The 19,843-nt window shown below is 33.6% G+C and overlaps 2 protein-coding genes across 2 annotated transcripts; one reads left to right on the top strand and one right to left on the bottom strand.

Annotated features, from left to right (window-relative positions):
* The first annotated feature begins 8,516 nt into the window (after positions 1-8,516).
* LOC141661854 (pathogenesis-related protein 2-like) lies at positions 8,517-9,341 on the top strand. Its single transcript, XM_074468865.1, has 2 exons — positions 8,517-8,779; positions 8,863-9,341. Exons 1-2 carry the CDS (start codon positions 8,596-8,598, stop codon positions 9,153-9,155), a joined length of 477 nt encoding a protein of 158 aa, XP_074324966.1. The 5' UTR covers positions 8,517-8,595; the 3' UTR covers positions 9,156-9,341.
* A 244-nt stretch (positions 9,342-9,585) lies between these two features.
* Positions 9,586-16,550, bottom strand: LOC141659128 (protein DEHYDRATION-INDUCED 19 homolog 4). The gene is made up of 5 exons (XM_074465883.1): positions 16,261-16,550; positions 15,968-16,110; positions 14,943-15,020; positions 13,981-14,249; positions 9,586-9,951 (listed from the first exon to the last, which is right to left on the bottom strand). The coding sequence occupies exons 1-5, from the start codon at positions 16,319-16,321 to the stop codon at positions 9,843-9,845; spliced, it is 660 nt and encodes a 219-aa protein (XP_074321984.1). The 5' UTR covers positions 16,322-16,550; the 3' UTR covers positions 9,586-9,842.
* Positions 16,551-19,843: the final 3,293 nt, after the last annotated feature.

The following is a 19,843-nucleotide window of genomic DNA, read 5'->3' as shown; positions in this document are numbered from 1 at the left end:
TCTTTAGAATCCCAAGCAAAAATATCTGTGAACTCACGGATGAGACTCGTTAATTCGAGTTTAAGATGATCTGTCGAATTTTTGCCTAGTCGAGTTGTCTTATCGGGGATTCTTTTAATGACCTTGATTTTCTCCGTTTCCTCGACTAGAGAGCACGAGTTACTTACATGGATGCCGATCATCTCTCTGGGGTCGATGTTGAGGACTTGGTTGACTTCTATTTTATTCAATTGCTCGGCTCTCGGGAGACTGTTGTTACGTAACATTGGCGAGTAACGGCCTGATCTCTAATAACTTCTCCGACCCCAAATTCTGTGGGAAACTTCATTTTTAAGAGAATGATAGATGTGATTGCTCTTAAAACGGTTATGGTTATCCTGCCTAGGATGGCGTTGAAACTAGACGAGGCGCTCACCACATGGAATTTCACTACCTTGCAAATATGACATGGAGGCGAACCAAATAAAACTGGCATGTCGATGGTACCCACCACATGAACCTCATTGCGGTAAACCCGTACAGCGGGGTGCGAGAATTTTCAAGTTTGCGATCCCTGATGTCCATGCACACAAAGGCGTGATAGTACAAAATGTCTACCGAGCTTCCATTATCGACAAGTATCTTTTTACGGTGTTGATTCACACATGCGTGGTTATTACAAGAGCATCTTGATGATCCTCGATGAGGCTTGGGTAATAGTCATCATCGGAAAATGATATGACAAGAGAAGGGTTCGCACAGGGGCGTTTCACTATAGATGGGTTGATATTGAGTACTTCGTGGGCATATGTCTAACGAGAGTTATTAGACGCGCCCCCAGCTGCTATGCCTCCGAATATCACACCGATGACTCTATCTTCATCATGTCTCTGGTCATGGCGATACGTGCCTTCTTGCTCGATATAATGGACTAACTGTCCTTGACGAATTTTTTCTTCAATGAGATTACTCAACTGGAAGCATTGTTCAGTCGTGTGACCAGTATCCTCGTGGTAGTCACAGTACCTTGAGCTCGGGGGTCGGATGAGTTTCATGGGCCTTGGAGGGCGATAATCTGGCTCTGTTTTTAGCACAACTAGAATTATTGCTTTTTCTATATTAATCTTGGTAAACTCTTTGTCTGGACGGGGGCGAGATTTCCAATCCCTCTCTCTCTTGTCTCTTGAGGGGTACTCGATTGCTCTACTTCTTGGAGAATAACGGCGGTCTTGTCGCCGTTCTCTCGTAGGAGATCTTGGACTATAGCTGAGACGACGCTCGTATCTCGATGAACACCGTGGCGACTATATACAACTCACCGCCTCCTATAACATCATTCAATGTTCGATGATTTGGAAAGCCTCTTGCAGAGTTTTTTGACGTTTTTCAACATTTTTCCTCGAGGAGTAGGCTGTGTCAAGACTTGCCGATACCCGCGGTAAAATTTTTTACGGCCATTTGTTCTATGAGATCTGGGATTTCTGCAATTTCTTCTCTGAATTGAGTTAATAAAACTTCGGAGACTCTCGGTTGATCGTTGGTGCATGGTCATTAGGGATGACGTGACCTTTATGCCCTTGTATTGCTGGAGAAACGGGATTGGAATTTGCTTTTTAGAGTGGACCAAGAGTCAATTGATCGAGGTGGTAGATTGTTGTACCAACGGAGTGCCGTGCCTTACAAACACGTAGAGAAGAATTTCCATCGGGAAATTTCGGAGTGTCTAAAATATGTCATTCTACCGTCGAAAGTGTTCAAAAATGCTAGGGGGTCAGACGAACCGTCAAAGTAGTTGAGCGATGGGGTTTTCAATGTTCAGTCCATGCGTGCCTTCTCGAGTACCAGGGAGAGGGGGATCTCTGCGACGGTCTCGAACCCTAATTGGTTGTGCATTAGATTTCACATTTCTGCCATTTCCACTTGCATCTTAGCAAATTCCTCGTGGAAGATAGTTTCCGTGGATTCAGTTTTTTGGGAGACGTTGGCTGATGATATTGTACGTTGTCGGTGTTCACGTGGTTGCGAATACGTTGATTCAGCGGACGGCTCATACTCATATTCTGCATCATCCTCATCATCATAATACTGATCCCTCGAGACTTGATTTGCTATTATTGTCTGTTGGAGCTCTCGTCGCAGGCGATGTATCTCACGCTGTCGCTCTAGCTTAGCTTGTAGGAGGCGAGTCTCCTTTTCCAGGATTTTGAGCTCTTCATCGGAGTACACTGGATCCTCAAGTTCTTCCGCTTTCTGCGACTTTATGCGTTCAACTTTCTCCAGGTGTAGACGCATGTCGTTGAAGAGCACTTGTTTGTCGTTCAATGTTTGAATTCTTTGGCGCTAATCTGATTTATACTTGCACTTTCTCGCTGGCGGCTCTATGACGGCCGGATCAAGCGGTTGGCCGTGAGTAGCTCTCTCTGGCGGAGGAAACAAACATCTGGGTTGTAACGCCGGTTGTTTCGACGATCCTTGATCGTCGTGACACTTAGGAACGGTGGGGATCTCCACTGTTACCTCTGTTGGTAGCACCGACCCAGCTTCTTGCGGATCGATCTCCTCTACAATCATGGATTTGTTAGAATTCAGGAATAAAACTCCTTTTAGCGCCAAATGATGTACCCAAATATTTATCGAATATACGAGGATAACATTTAAGGAAGTCCTTTCTTTATTCAATTATCCAACCTCTTCAAATGAGCAAGTGGCTCTATATTTATAGGAAGTCCTAGTGAGGCCTTCTCTTTACAAATGAGCATGTTGGGCCTTTATCTAAATACTATCTAATTATTACAATTGAGTCATCTTGGATTTTTATCTTGAGTCCTTGGTCCAACAATTTTAGTATAGACATTTTCGTTATATGTAATTTACTATTTACTAAAAATCGACTTAATTGCATCTTAATGGCTCGATTTTTAACAAATTGTTATAATGTTTTAATATATCATTAAAATATTATTAGCTTACTATTTTCTACTAACTATGTTGTATCATGTTGTATTTTAGCCAAGGCGATAATTTGATACACTAATTGGACTTGCTCTTAGACCTAATGCTAAGCGCACTATTAGGTATAATATCTACATGTCAGTATATTATACATAATATATAAAATATGTATCACTCCAACACTAAGTCGTGTTAGGTATAATTTTAGATAACTAAAAACATGCACGCTACATTTGTTGAATCATTTATCATCATCTATAATTATCCAGGTCAACTGTAACCCTAATTCTAACCCATTCTTAATTATTTTATTTTATTATAACATGAGCATATTACATTAAATTATATTTTTCAATATTTAACTTAAATATTTTATATAATGGTAAGTGTAAAAATATTATTTTATTGTTAACTAAATTTATAAAAATTATAACATAAGATATGTTTTAGTTGTATATTTCATTTAATATGTCAGTAGTGTTTGTTAATCTATTTATTTCATTTATTTTTAAATATGTTATCATACTTTCATTTAATCATAAAAATTATTTATTTTTAGTTTTATAATGTTTAGTTTAAAATATTGATATAAATATAAAATTTTTATAAATTATTATTAAATTTCTTTTTATTAAATATTATTATTTTATTTCTCTAATATATATATATATATATCAATTAAATAAAAAAATGAGATTTTGAATATAGCTAATGATTATAACTAATACCAGTGGAGTATAATTGCTTACAGGTCCAACAAAATTTTACCTAACCATATTTTAACCGACAGTTTTAACTATTACCCCTTGGAGATGCTCTTAGAGTGGGCAACTTACTCTTAATCAGACTTAAAAATATGCAATGTACTACAAAAATCACATTATCCAATTTTATTTTCCAAAAATCTAATATAATTTTGAATACATTGATACATTAAATGTAGATAATTATTAAAAATGAGTTTATAAACCGATCCGAAAATTACCTTAATAAAAAATTTAAACGAAAATGATCAGAAATACAAGATCTGATTGTAATTTGAAACCGATCAAAATTGAATAATATATTTTCAAACCAAATATGACCCGAAATAATTAAAGTTAATACTTTAAATAATTTTATGTTTATGATAACATAATTATTTAATCATGATTTATTTTGTAAAAGTACTTTATATATGTTATATTACAAATACTAAATTTAATAAAAAAAAAAATTTAAGTCTCAGGAATTGGAGCAAGTTAACCCGGCGAGAAATAAATGAATTCCTTGAGTAAGTTCTGATCCGAAAATATCTGAACTGGATTTAATCCGAACCCAATTTTGTCCGATCTAAATTCAAATTTCATCCGATTTTAATCCATCGATCCGCATAGGGGTCCATGTACCGGTAGAAGATTCGGCAGCTACCACGGTCCCCGCTTCTTCAGGTGGAACTCCAGGTTGAGGACTTACTCGCAATGCTGCCAAGATAATTATGCGAACATTGATAAATTAAATGTGGATATTTATTGATTATGAGTTTACAAAAACAGTTGTCGTAAATAGTGTGTACCTTGTCAGTATTCTCTTTTGGTTTTGTTTCCCTCTTTTCCACTGTCATCCGGGGACAATGGTTAGGATTTGTGAAATGTGAAGTATGGGCTTGGACAATAATATGGTCTCTCTCAGAGTCATGACTTGGTCTTGGTTTGGGCTATGAAATGACAGTGTATGGGCTTATAGACGAAAACAGGTTTGTGGGGGCTTAATTTAAGCTTGGGAAATCTTTTTACATCAGGTTATACGAAACTAGCAAGTGCAGGCATGTTTATGATTTTCTCAATGTCAAACATGAAATGGCCAGATTGGAGGAGACATGCATGCCTATAGACAAGGCAAGAAATTTAAGTAATAAAGTAAACATATCTGGGCTTATAAACAAACTATGAAATGGGCTCAGAGACGTGTATACAAAATACTTGAGCATGGATTTTGGTTAAGCTCAGATGAAAATAACAAATATCTTAGCATGTGTATGTTAGAGGGAAGTAACCTCGAAATCTTTTGCTTGGATTATATTTAGGCAAAAGATTAGAGTTGAGGGTTGGTAGTTGATACCTCTAATCCTGAGTATTGTGTTGATGTCCAAGTTGGTGATGATAAGGAGAGTCGGTAGAAATTTCAGTCACTGGGGTCAAAATAAATATATTATTATAATTATTATTTTCAAGTGGGATCAAAAATAAAATTTACACTATATTTTTTAGGGAGATATTTTTTTTTATAAATATATTTTAAAAAAATTATAAATTCAGTGGGGTCACCCGCCTCACTATATATTGGCTACGCCCCTGCTGATGATGATTATTTGAAGATATCTGGATAAATACATATTAGTTAGATAGCTGTCTGTCTTAATCAGACTGTATAACAAATTTATCTCCGAAACAAAATTTATCTTGATAAACCATCTTCATTTATTCAAAATTTATCCTCTCTAAGGTTTATCTTTTCATAACCAAGTAATGGGTTGTTTTACAAAGACATATTCAAATATTTATAAACAAACAGATTATCCAATCTTATCTCTTATTTGTTTGAAAATATTATTCGATAGATTTGTGTATACACATCTTATTTTTCAGATTCAAGCTAATGCTTATTCCATGTTATATCTTTATTCTTTGAAAAACTCTTATTATTCCATTCTCTTGAATATTTTATCAAATAAGAAGATACATCTCATTATAGCTAATACTCTCATGCTCTATCCTTATATTCTAAAAATCATTCTTATTTCTATATCTTGAATATCCAGTGAAACAAGAAGATAGTTTGAGTTGTAAATTTCCATTCTTGTTCATTATTTATATCAACTTGTGTCGGGTTGCTGTAAAGATTTGATTTTAAAGAATTGAGTAAAGGACCCAGTGATTTAGGTGGCAGCAGTAGTGCTAGATAGCAAGTGTGCCGGAGAAAAAAGTTCTTTCAAAAGCTATTTGTTTGTAATCAAGAAAGATTGTAAATTATTTATTGAAATTGATATAATATATCTAGTTGACATGAGAACTTGGATGTAGACTATAAAGTAGATTAGTTCACGGGCCGATACTCGGTTATATTATAATTATTTTTTTAAGAATTATTTTGAAATAGTTTAATTTAAATTATATATATTAATATTATATTTTTAATACATAATAATGAGAGTAGAATAAAAGAGTAAAATACAAAATGTGTACCTGAAGTTTCTAATTTGTGCAACTTGTGTATCTGTAGTTTGAAAATAGCAAAATGTGTACCCGAAATTAACAAAAGTCGTGCATTGTGTGTACAACCGTTAACTTTATTTAACACCGTTAGTGGATACTATTTTTCAAATGCAAGATGTGTACCTAGAGATTTGAAATGGTACAAATTGTGTACCTAAAGTTTAGAGTAGAAAAATCGTAACTTCAAAATGCACTCTTTTAAAATTATTTATTAATTTGAAATAGTATTGAAAAAAGAATCAATTTGAAGTTGAATCATAAAATAAAAATAAGTTTAACGAGTATAGTTTTCTTTTTTATTTTCACTCTATCTTGAATAATGTTTAATTCAGCGATAGTTTAAAAAGTATCGTACAACTAAAATTATTCAGAAACGGAAGAAAAAAGCCGTTTCGAATTATATATTATGTTTCATCTATTTGTTTTAATGTCTAATAAATTTTATTATATTGATCGTCGGGTATCATGACTATTAAAATTTGGATAAAATTCATATTGTGCCTGTAATAAATAAGATATATAGTTAAAGTTTGATAAAGTAATACTCGATATAAATAAAAAATAAAAATAATCGATATAAATCAAAACCGAGTTGAAACGTTAAAACCGGCCAAAACCGACCCGGCCCAATTATTAATATAAATAAAAATATAATTTATATAAATTTTAGAACTAGAAAATATTTTAAAATATTAAAAGAAGTAAGTTGCAACTGTTAAAAAATCAGGTTATGCTCACTGGACTCACTTTTATGTCATACATTTTTCTTAAAATTTTATCTACTTCGGGAACTTGTAGAACTTGCATTAGTGTACTAATTTTGTTGTACCCGGTAATTTGTAGGAAAAAATTATTTGTTGCCCGCAAGGGTCGACTCAGTTGGTTAAAGAGAGGAAAACTATCCTCTTGGTCACATGTTCGAATCTCACGTGAGGAGAATTTATGATTATGCCTCCTGAGTCAGAGCATGTCGCTTAAATGCGGTTTACCTAGGTTCACGTGGTTTGTAGGCTATTATGTGAACCCGTAGGGTTTACCCAGTGTGCACCCGAAGGGTAGCGGTTGCGGGTTACCTACGATAAAAAAAAAAAATTCGTTAACAATTTTTTTTTACTTAATTTGTACAATTTTAAATATTTTAATTTTTTCAATTAAAAAAACCTAATCGAGGTCTTTAAAATCGAAACGGATAGTGATAATTTGGTTGCAATTGCGGTTTTCGATTTTTAAAACCGAAAATCTATGATTCCGGCTCCAATTTTAGGCAAAAATCGAGCCGAACGGCCCATACTCTCTCCTAAACCTATGTATATTTGTTAAAAATATGTGCATATTTATTTTTTAAATAATACTTTATATTTTTAAAATAATACTTGATATTATAATGTTTTATATAAATTTTATATAAATATTATATATAAATATTGAATATTTATTTAAAAATATGATATTTTATTTTTCTTTATTTGATTTAGTTAATATAAATTTCAATTTTGCACGAAAATACGACACTAAACATTTTGCACGGATTTTTCCTAGTACATATTTTGCTATTATCAAGTTTTTGGTACACAATTTGCACCATTTCTAGTCATCAGGTACACATCTTACATTCAAAAAGAAGTTTTCACTAACGGTGTTAAAAAAGTTAACGGTTATACACAAATTGCATGTTTTTGTAAACTTCAGGTACAAATTTTGCTATTTTCGAATTACAGGTACATAATTTGCACAATTTGTAAAGTTCAGGTACACCTCTTGAATTTTACTCAAAATAAAATTATAAACACAGAAACTCAAAAATAATATTACCCAAATTAAAAATATTGATTATCAACTTTTTATTAAATATTAAAATATAATAATGAAGGTGCAATTAGTGAAGAAAATAAAATTATTAAAAATTATTAATTTAAGAATATAAAAATGAGGAATAAAGAGAATGAGAAATATGTAAGAAAAGTGAAAAGTCTTTCAATTTAGCGACATGTTTAACAAATCATGCAGCTGATCCAAACAGCTATTTATGTACACATTAATTAGCACATAGCAATCGGGTAAAGAAGAACAAACGCTCAAATCAGGGAGTCAAGTTCAAAATAACAGCATGTCGATCCAAATAGTAAATTTTAAACACAAAGTAGACTTCTTAATTAGTTTTGGTTTAAGTACAGATAGTAGAATGTATATTTCATAATTTTTTGAAAACTCTGTATTAAAATCTTTTATCAAACGCCGATAATAATCCTATTTGTGGTGCAAGCAGTTTTTATTAGTTGAACAATTCACTTTGTTTTTATAAGTACTACCCCCTACTTGATTCAGTTTCTCACGCCAAAACAATTTTAGCTAGAATAACACAACCAAGTATCATCTTTCACTTGTATACCGTTGTAACTAAACATAGTCCATGGGTGCCATTACCACTGATGTTGAGGTCCAATCCTCAGTATCAGCACAAACAATGTACAAGGGCTTTCTCCTCGACATGGATAACATCATTCCTAAGATTTTGCCACAGGCTATCAAGAGTCTCCAAATTATTTCCGGAGATGGTGGCGTTGGGACCATCAAGAAAATCACTCTCGGAGAAGGTATACATTATTTTTCGTCATATTAATTAATCATCTTGTTTGTTAATCAATTCTGAACTGAAATGTCTTTGAAATTTTTGTAGTGAGCCAGTTTACCGTCGTAAAGCAAAGGATTGATGAAATAGACAGGGAAGGATTGAGATACAGCTATAGCATAATTGAAGGTGATCTACTAATGGGAATAATCGATTCCATAGCCAGCAAATTCACAGTTGTGCCGACTGAGGGAGGGTGCATTTTTAAGAACACGACTGTTTATACCCCCATTGGCGACGCGGTGATTCCCGAAGAAAATGTCAAGGAAGCCACTGAACAATCAGGAATGGTATTCAAAGCAGTCGAGGCTTACCTTCTGGCAAATCCCGGTGCCTATTGATTGCCAGAGTTTAAATATATTGTCAACATCCCCAGGGGCTTCGGTTTCTATTGATGTGTATGTTCATTATACATTACTTTGTGCATTTTTAATTCTTTTTGTTAGATCAAATTGATCTGCATTGTTGAAATTATTGTACTACAGTCAAATATGTTATTTTTAAGTGCAAGTGTTTAATCATGTTACTCTGTCAAGGAACTCTTGCCTGCTCTCCGTATTCATTGTCCATTTGAATCAGCCTTGATTTTCTTTTCCTTTATCATTTTTCCATCGTTCTACAGTTTAATCTACTCACTAGCACGAAGTTCCGATATCAATTACTAAACTAACTCTATTATGACACTTACTAGAATTATAAAATCAACAAGGAACATGTAGATGCGCATTCAGCAACATATAGTTATCTTAGAAATTGCAATGTGGACATCTATAATTGTAACTAGATGAACTGGTTAGTCTTACTGAAATACTGATCGTGGCTTTATAATTACATTTCAAGTATTCCAAGTTCATACTAATTTTATTATGCATATTACATTTACTGGTTACCACAATCTCCCAGTAAAGTCTTCCTCTCTCCTGGCTACTTCTACTGATTATACCCTGCATATCTCCATCCACTTTGCAAACTACAATTCGATGCTTAGGCATATAAATCAGTAGAGAGGCTATAACATCTCACATAACTTACAAATCATCACCGAAGATAGTCGACATCATCAGCCCCTGGACAAACTCGCATTTCCTAGCTTTCTCTTCTTGATCCTTGTCGGACAGAGGAGACTTGTGGACAGTTCTGTTATCATAAACAGAAAGTTAACAGTTCAGTTATCATTAAAGAATGACTTATGACCCAAAAAAAAAATTACATATAAGAATGACAGGAAGGAGAAAGTTTCCAAGAACACTACGCTACACTGCTAGTAAAAAAATATGAGACATTACTTGAATAAATTTGAGTAATCAACTTTATCTTCTAACTAGGGAAAATAACCGCGCTTCAGGCGGTTGGGAAAAAAGTTTAGAATTAGAATTTTGGGTGGGTTAATTAACTTTCTTTTAATATGGTGGTTTAACATTGCTTCAAAAAAAATAAAATATGGTGGTTTAACATCACTATTTACATCACTTATTTTTTAAAATTTATTTTGTTACAATTATAATAATATAAGCACCAATAGAAAATATGGACGTGGTTAAAAATAAAAAAAATTCTCTCCATGTTTAATTTAAGAGATTATATATTCTTTTAACAAATAGATATAATTTATATTCGTGTTTTAGGATGAAAAATTGTTCTACTTGACTTTGCTAATTTTGTATTCACAAAAAAATATTTAAATATATAGCATTCATACACTCACAAATAAAGAAACAAAATGAAACAAAAACTTAAAAGAATCACATAAAAACACAAATGATGATGTCGCATTCACAATATTCTCTATTTTTTCATCACTAAAGTGTATCTCTTAATTCTTCGTTTTCAGTTTATTTTACGGTCGTTATCCCCCCTCTTCTTAAATTTAACCATTATTCAAATTTGATTATTATGTTTACTTTTACTAATATTATTTTTACCTTAGATAAATTTGAGCTTAAGAATATTTACACAATTTTTTTTAACCTCCTTGATATTTTGTTTTCAATATATTTGAAACAAGCAATACTTATACAAGGATGTTAATTAGCGAGCATTCCCAATCATTTGTTAATCTAATATTCTCCATGGTTAAACAAAAGTCGTTACTACATATCACAAAATTAAGCTCTATAAAAAAAATTAGGTGACCAGAAGAAGGTATTAAAGTAATATAGAAAAGAGGAGTTTGGATTTTGATGCCAAAAAGGAATCATGAGGTAACTATTTAAAAAACTCATTAAAACTTGAATCGACCCATTGCTTTGCTTGCACCAAACTACTTTACAAAGATAAGTTTCAACCAATGTTATCAACAATCTAACCTTTGAAGTCAGAGACGCATATATATCTATCATAAAATTGAAGTGAATTGCCAATTATTATACTTATAAGAGCTAACATCTAACCATATATAGCAAGCGATATAATTTAGAGATTCAAACAGATATTTAATATTATACTACATTATATGTACACATTCCGAGGTATATATTTTGTTGCATCTTCATCTCCTCGATTGAGTAACTTCTTTCAAAATGAAAACGAATGGCATCTAGCAAGCAATCATCCTAATAGCAAACTATATATGAGCATTAAGAGTAGAAAATTGTACTCAAACACTCAAGTAAAAAGACCATGCTTAACAATTAATATTGATGGGTGAAAAATTAGAGAATATTGAGTGTTAATGTAAAGTTTTGACAATATCTTGCCTTTATATAAGAGAATTGTTAAGTATTTGAGAAGTCACCAGTTACAAAATTCTTATCATGATTTCTTAATTCTTAATAAATATGTAATAAATTGATACACATGATATTAAATGGCATGCAAAAAGCTTCTATCAGATTAAGGAGTTACTTGGCTTTTGGCATTTCTTCATCATATTTTTATTTAATATTTAATTTAAAAGACTTAAAAACACTCTGGCAAAAAAAAGACTTGAAAACACAGGAGCTCTCAAAAATTAAAAAAAAATAGATAGAAAATATTTGAATGATGCCACGTAGGCCGCTTTGGATCCTACTTCATATAGATATATAGATTCGACTAGGACGCGGAACACAATTCTACCCTAGACAGAGGACTATCTAATAAGAACCAAAGAGCAGAGTATCACGTTAAAAATATTTATAATCCTGAATAAAGACCCTATTTGTTTGCTTGTACTGTCTCACAAGTCAAGCGTGCTAGCTACATATATTCAACTAAATCATCCAGTTCACAACTTTGAAGTGTAAGGATCATTCATCCTAAAACAAAGAGTTCCAAATCTCAGGATAAGTTCTATTCTTAGCACAACAGACCTTTCCTTACTATTATCAAACCCCAGCAACACTAATATATTTTTAACCTGTGTTTTACAAAGAAAACGAGGTTCCAAAATCCTGCTTTTTCCTTTAGTTTGCGTAAAATGAGATCCCCAATACAGTTAACTGATCAGCTACACTAGTGTAAATACAGAGTACGCATCATTGCATAATTCCAGCTATATTTTGAGGAAAGGCACTAATACGGAAACTCTATATCGTAAAATTAAAGATGTCATATTTTAGTATAAAAGAGCTTACTGATTTGGTAAAAGAAAGGGACAAAGGAAGAACAACGGCCAATTACCAAGAGGTCCAATCTGTGCTAGTGAGAAGGCTTTTACATATTAATACATACACTAAACTTCTAAAACCTAGAGCACCATAACTAACACAGCTAGAACACTTTTTTTTACTCATAGAAGAATGAGAGTACCACCAAGTCACATATATACATCTTAGACATCTATCATAAGAATCTTTTTTTTTTAAATACAACAAAGTAATAATTTGGCCTTGAATATGTGTGCTACTGGCACTACTGATCTTCTTGACAGTTGACAAATAAAAACAGAGCACTAAAGGTAATCAATAACACTGATTAGTAAGGTACAGTAATAAGTACAAGGCTAATAAATATCAGGCCAGTTAAAATTTATCAAGATATATGGTAGAGAAAGCCAAACTAAAGAGAAAGCCTCAGGTTTTTCCTTATGTTCGTTTAAACTCCATAACACAAGGTAGTGACCAGGTTAGGGAAGCATATACTATTGGTTTTAAAACACTTGATTCACATGAACTTCCAACATACAGTCTGACACAGCACTTTACTCTCTTCCTCTCTTCCAAAATAACAAAGGTACTAGCCTCTAGAAAATCTGTTCTATTAGGTTTCACTTTTTCCATAACCCTTTCAGGTCTGCATTGAGGCCTAGTCAATTAAGTTTTCCCCCACTCTCTCAGGTCTTGATCGGGTAATTTAGTGATTGTATATTTTAACTATTAGGGCAACCAAAGCAAGATAATGGGCTAATTGGCAGTCATCTATGGAAACTAAATTACACAAAGCTTTCCACCTTTCCACAATTTGCAATATATATGTGCAGACACTAAACAATTGAGAAGATGACATGTCATTGCCTTCAAGTGCTCCAAATACTACAAGAAAATCCATAAATATAACAAGATACTGGAAGTAAGTGGTTCATAATACGCATTTACTTCATTTCTTGACGCAACCCTAATTCCTTTCCTTGTCTACAAGGCAACCTGCACTACTCTAAAAAGACCCCAATACATGGCCTAAAAATATATTTATAAAAATTCTATCATCTTTTAAGCAACCACCCACCACTTCACAGTTTTAATCAAGAGATCAACAAAAATACTGAGATTCGACAATTTACGCCTATAATACCAATACCAATGCCTGCGTAAGAAATCAATAGTTTGTCAAGCGAGGTTACCACGAGTATAAATAAACTATATAGCGTGCAAACAATGTTGCGCGCATGTTTCTGTGTGAATCTATACAACTATATTTATCCATAACCTCTCATCAGTCATCACATATATAATATAGGTCAGAGGAGAAGTACAAAAAAATATCAAAACTCCCCCCGTCCACCCTCAAAGGCCATGCTATATCACAAAAAGAAGTGATGACTAACGGGGCATGTTCTGTCGAATCATTAAAGAAAACGATAATGCCAGATATCTATCTTCCGCCAACTTGAACTCTCTATGACACCAAAGCAGTAATATTACTTTCAAAAACAAGTTTCCTCATGTTCCTTTAAAGAAATATATTTTATAATTTAGAAGATGATAAAATAGTATATATGGGGGTTAGTAAGTGGTCTCGTGCTCATACCTTTCAGCAGAGCTTAAAGTGGAGTCATCCTCTCGAGAGCAAATCTCATCTGAAGAATGAGGTTGGGCAGTTATTGGTTCATCACTTACAACTGGAGATGGGTTACATATAAATGAAGACAACAATGAGTCCGTTTCTGTATTAGTGGACGAAGCAAAGCTGGAAGAACCCCCAAGAAGTGATTGCAGATTTCCGTCGCGTAACTCTCTCCTCAAAATAGAGAGGGTTGAATTAGATCCACCTCTGCGATATCGTCTCTTGCGCTGCACGTTATCTTTAGTCAAGGAAAATGAAAAACTTTCACAAAAGAACTCTGAGATACTTTTTTTGTATAAAATCTCTTTAGAAATCTGAAGCTATTTTACTCAACTCAATGACAAACACATTCAAATTATTTAATTTCAGTATTAAGGAAGAGAACATACAATGTCGAAGAATTGTGAACAAATGGTATCCCAGGTATATCCTCTACTAATTAACTAAAATACAATAAATTGACAACATCTTGCAACCAATTTCCGACAAAAGTACAAAAAGATTAAAAATTTATGTCAAAATAAGACAGGTAATAACAAAATTACTGCAGTTTCATAGAAGTACTGTATAAGGATTACTAAGGAAGCTAAACTGTTCACAAATGCCTTTAAAACTGTTAACTATGATTTGACATAAACAAATTTCACTCACAAGTTCATGAAGGCAACTTTGTTTGACCAAATATAGAGAATACAAACGCAGAGACTATAAGCTTATTCAGTTTATTACCCACAAGAGAGTCCAAATATATAAAAGACAATTGACTATGCTGGAAATTTATATTATAAAACAGAACTTATACAATGAAATATATTATTGAATCTTTTTTTATCTATTAAGCATTCAATTAAAAAAACACTGGAATATTATGCATCAAATTACAACACCAAAACATAAAACACAAAACAACTTTAGGAAAAGGATATTTTTAGAAGACTTCCATGCTGCATTGTGATGTGGCCAACCAATTCTGATCCCACCTTTCTTGCACAAACTGGACAGACCTGTGCAGAACAACATATGAGTAGCTTGGAATGTTGTGCTGACTGCAATAAACATTATAGAACTGCAAGTGCGGCTCCCACAGTGTGGAGACAAACATATGAAAGGATGGCCGTCAAAATATTTCAAGTTTAGTACAAGATACGAAGTTATATATATACCAGATAAAAGTTATCTTACTATATTTTTATTCCTATTTCTTGAAATAAATTGTTACAAACTACTAAACACCAAGTCACTTAATATCCCATACAGAATAAAACAAGGGAAAAAGGGTGGCAATACAACTAATTAACTGCCACTCCTAAAACAACATAAAATTCCTAAGTGTATTTTCTAACCCTCTTAATCACATTTCCTGATGCAGTAATGGAAGCACAATGCATGATCTATATGGATATATCATATATGTATACTTGAGGGCAACAAATTATAAAATTTGAAATTTAAAACAAGTTAAACTCATACTGTTAACATTGACGACTAATACAAGTGCTAGTTAAACATATCTATATCTTCCTAACTTAAACATTTCTAGCTTGCAGAGCAGATTTCCAACATTAATAGATACTCCATCTCAGACTTCCCTAGTAAACCTATACAGACTATGGAACATTTCACATAAGTTTTGTTCCTCAAAGCTGAAGAGTATGATTATAATTACGTGCAAGAATAATATAGAATCTAAAACCTCAAATCAGAAATATGAACCTATCTACTGTACCAAATTCAAATTAATTCCAACACAAAAATCAATTAATCGCAAATTGAAAGCCAGTTCCAACACAATATCAATTAATCACCAATGCTCAACTTCAAAGTCCAATTGATCACTCTACCTCTACAATAGTTAATAATACAACCTAACACGGTCAACACTCGGAAAAAATTAACAAAGAAAACAACTTTTTAACTTATAAACTCCTAAAAACAAAAATTATACACATACCCCATTCTTGACTTCAACCATATGCTCCTCATCAATATGGCAACAAAGTCCCACCATATCGAAATCTTCACCGCAAAACGGACAAAGAAACTCTTGCCTCAACCCCTCTTCACCTTCCATCTCCTCTCCTCCACTAAAAGAATCTGCAAACACACAAATCAAAAAACCCCAAATTTCCACTTAATTCACCAAACCCAAATCAAACACACACAAAAACAACCATTCATTTTAATCCCAACAAACACAATAACAGATCAAGAATCAAAACCCAAATCAAAAATTAAATTTCTCACCTGATCGAAACTGGTAACGTCTTGCTGAACTAGAAAGCCGAGCCCAAGAATCTGAGTCCATTATATATATCAATATAAATATAAATATATAAAGATTCTTGTTTTGATTGAAGAAAAAGACTTTTGTCTGAATTGGACTTCACTTATGATATATAGATATGATTATGATTATTTGTATAGCCCTGGGAGAGAGAAGTGAAAAGGGGGCGTGTGTGGAGAAGGTTCGAAGAAACAGAGAAAAGGCTTTTAGTCCCCTCCACCAAACTCTGTGTTCTCCACACAGAATGTGACAACATAATTTGTGTTTGGTTTGTGTAATAAGGCGTGGAGTTTTTTTTTTTTACGTTGATGCCACTGAGTTAATGTAAGTGAACTCAGATGTGAATTTCAGACAGTCTCAGATTTGGTGAAACTAAAACATTTGTGTGCAACCGAAAAGTAAAAGATTAATGAAGATTCGGTTTGTTTAGTGTGCTCGTGGGCCATGGATATATCATAAAAAAATTGTGATTAATGAGTTATAATTTTTTTATTGATGGAGATTTTTGAATTCTCCACCAATATTTTGTGGCATATTATCAAACACTAACTCTTAACAAATGCAAATAGGCACATACCATAAAAATTCATAAAAATTAATGAATGAATAATTTGAGACCAAGAAATGCCTATGCCTTGCATGTTGTCCTCGATCAATCAAACTTTTCAATAATTGATAATAATAAAAAATTAACAATGTTCTAAATGTGTCTTGTAACATTAAACTTCTGAATAATGTAATGAGCTTACTTACATATTACGAGAATTTGTATCAAAAGATAACATAGAACATACAATATCGATATAATTCTCTGGCGCGCAAGTAACCGTCATCATCATCAATCTTCAGGCATTCAACCACATCCAAGGCAACACTAGTAAAAATTCTCATACACTACTTTTCCTTCGTCAATTTCCTTCTCTTTCCTACATTAATTCATCTTTTTAAACCATTTTATCATTCAAACCCATTTTTGCGTGCACATACATTTTTAATTTTTGTGTACGACACACACACATATATATATATTAAGCCATATTCACATAACAACATATATACACCCATTTATAGATTTCTACAGTTTCTATAATAACACCGACATATTATATAATTTAAACATTTTTGTTTTGATTTGTTACCTCTAAGGAAAGGAAGCACGCGAGGTTCACAAAGACGTGATGTGATATGAGATTCTTGGATCAATGGACGTGATGTGGTGTGATGAAATGATTGAAATATTTGTACTTATTTATGAATTATAATAATAACACAGGTATTTGATATACTACAAGCCGTGATTGCCTAAGTTCGCGGAAGGACGGGTATGAGGGCGTCACAGAGTTGGTATCAGAGTTATAGATATATTCTTAGGATGCAAACCCCTAGGAATATAATACGAGAGCGAGATACGATAATATTAAATACATATCACCTTAAATTATATATATATATATATATATAATATAAGACTCCCTAAAGAGTATAATAAGATACTAAGAGCGCGTGTATCCTTGATTTTATAGACTTACACTAATAACGAATTTGTTGTGACCTTGTTTATATATTATTTTAGATTTCAGACTTCCGAGCTGTTCGTGACGGATCCCCAACACCATACTTTGTAAACTCTTTGGGTTTTGGACTCGAATCAGAAAATTACTCATCTGTGACGATTATGGTTATTGATAGTGATACCGAGGATTCATATATCCAGGTTGTACCTCACCCCCAGTTCCATCCTCAGAAATAATAAACATGGTTGAGGAAGTTGACTCCGAACTAGTAGTGGCACCTATAGTTGTTTTTGCCCCTGAGGTTTAGACTACAGTTGAGTCTGATGGTTCCGTGTTTGCTTCACCGACAGAGGTCCCACCTGCTATACCTTTATTTGCAGCTACCAGAGCTTTATCATCAACTTATGTTCTCTGAGAGACTAGAGAGGGAGATGGTGCAGTTACTGAGTTGGTTAGTCATTTCAACCCTGCAGCTTATGTTGAAACAGAGACTCAGAATGTTGAGATTCTCACTGCTGATAGGTATCTTTTTGCAATTCTGAGTCCTATTAGGACCGGGCCCATGAAGAGAGCCATCCATCACCTATCCGCACTGAGAGGTTGGTTAGTTCTACACCTCATGGACTTCATCTGCTATTTTCCACACCGGCTCATGTCTATGTTCAGGCTTCTGTTAAGCCGGCTATTATTGAGCCCGTAATTTTTGTTGTTTTCGAGGCTTCTGTCTGTGATACTGCGCCTCCTACCCCTCAAGTACTTGTTCAGGATTTTACTTGAGCCCGGTAGGCGCCACAACTGTTATGCCTCATATCCCACTTGCTCCAGAGATACTTGAGACTGGTACCGTTTCATTCTTATTATTCATTTTTCACTAGTATCAGTGGTTTTGGCAGAGGTATGAAGTGTTTTTGGATACTAGAGGGTCTCTCATCAGGCTACTTACTGTTACAGACCCTACTCATGTACATTAGGATGGTAGCACATTGGTTAGAGACGTTTAGATGGAGATTTTCCTCCAAATTGCTGACACTGTTCTTGCTGAGCTGAGGAGTTCTATTGCTAGTATTCCATCGTCAAGTTTTGGCGAGGTTGATGGGGCCACTGTGTTGGTTATTATTGAGAGGGCTATTATGGAGGTCCGTACGAGGGTTGACTCGATGTTCCGCCATTGACCAATTCTGACCATGGACATTTTGCGGTCTTTTGCCTTTTTAGGGGATAACATGTCTACATTTTTACGTATCCCTATCTTTTGATGACTCGTAAATATGCTACCTGCCGAACCTAGTTCAGATGGAGTTTATGATAGTTTTGATGCCAATGAGACATGTAGACTTTTACTTTTGATGAAGTCTCAAATTTTGACTTAGTAGTCGACTTTATCTCCAGTATGTAGTTTGAGATCTGTTGTGCAAGACATGCTGTACTATAACAATACTAAGTCAAATTGACAGCCCAAGTAAGTTGTATAATAATCTAAATTTGCATTTTGTATTGTATCACTTAAGTCTGTAAAATGAAAATAGATTAGACCGGAGTATTTTTCTGTAAAACAGTCGCAAGCCTAAGAATAAACTCTGGAAGAAGATCATGCCTCAGAGACTTTGTGAAGAAGCTTGGAGTTGAATAAATCTGTTTTGAAAAAAACATTATAAGTCAAGAAATCTACAAGTCACAGATTAAGGGTTATAGAGAAGTCATTCGAAAACTCCAGAATGACTTATCGAGAAGTCAAAAAAAGCCTATAGAGAAGTCTCAAAGATATCGACAAGCCAAATTGAAGACATGAAGATTGGAGATATCGACAAGTCATTTCTTTTCTAGAGAACTACGAGATATCGACAAGTCAAAATATCACTCGAGAAATCAGAGACATCGATAAGTTAATTCTACATGCAAAGAAATGAAGACCTCGATAAGTCAAGTTCATTTGAGGACTCACTCGAGAACTTCGAGATCTCGATAAGTCAAGATGATACTCGAGAATTCAGAGATCTCGACAAGTCAATTTCACATTCGAGAACTCGGA

This window comes from Apium graveolens, chromosome 5 (assembly GCF_009905375.1).
Source record: "Apium graveolens cultivar Ventura chromosome 5, ASM990537v1, whole genome shotgun sequence".
NCBI classification, from domain to species: domain Eukaryota; kingdom Viridiplantae; phylum Streptophyta; class Magnoliopsida; order Apiales; family Apiaceae; genus Apium; species Apium graveolens.
This window is presented reverse-complemented; position numbering and strand designations above follow the sequence as displayed.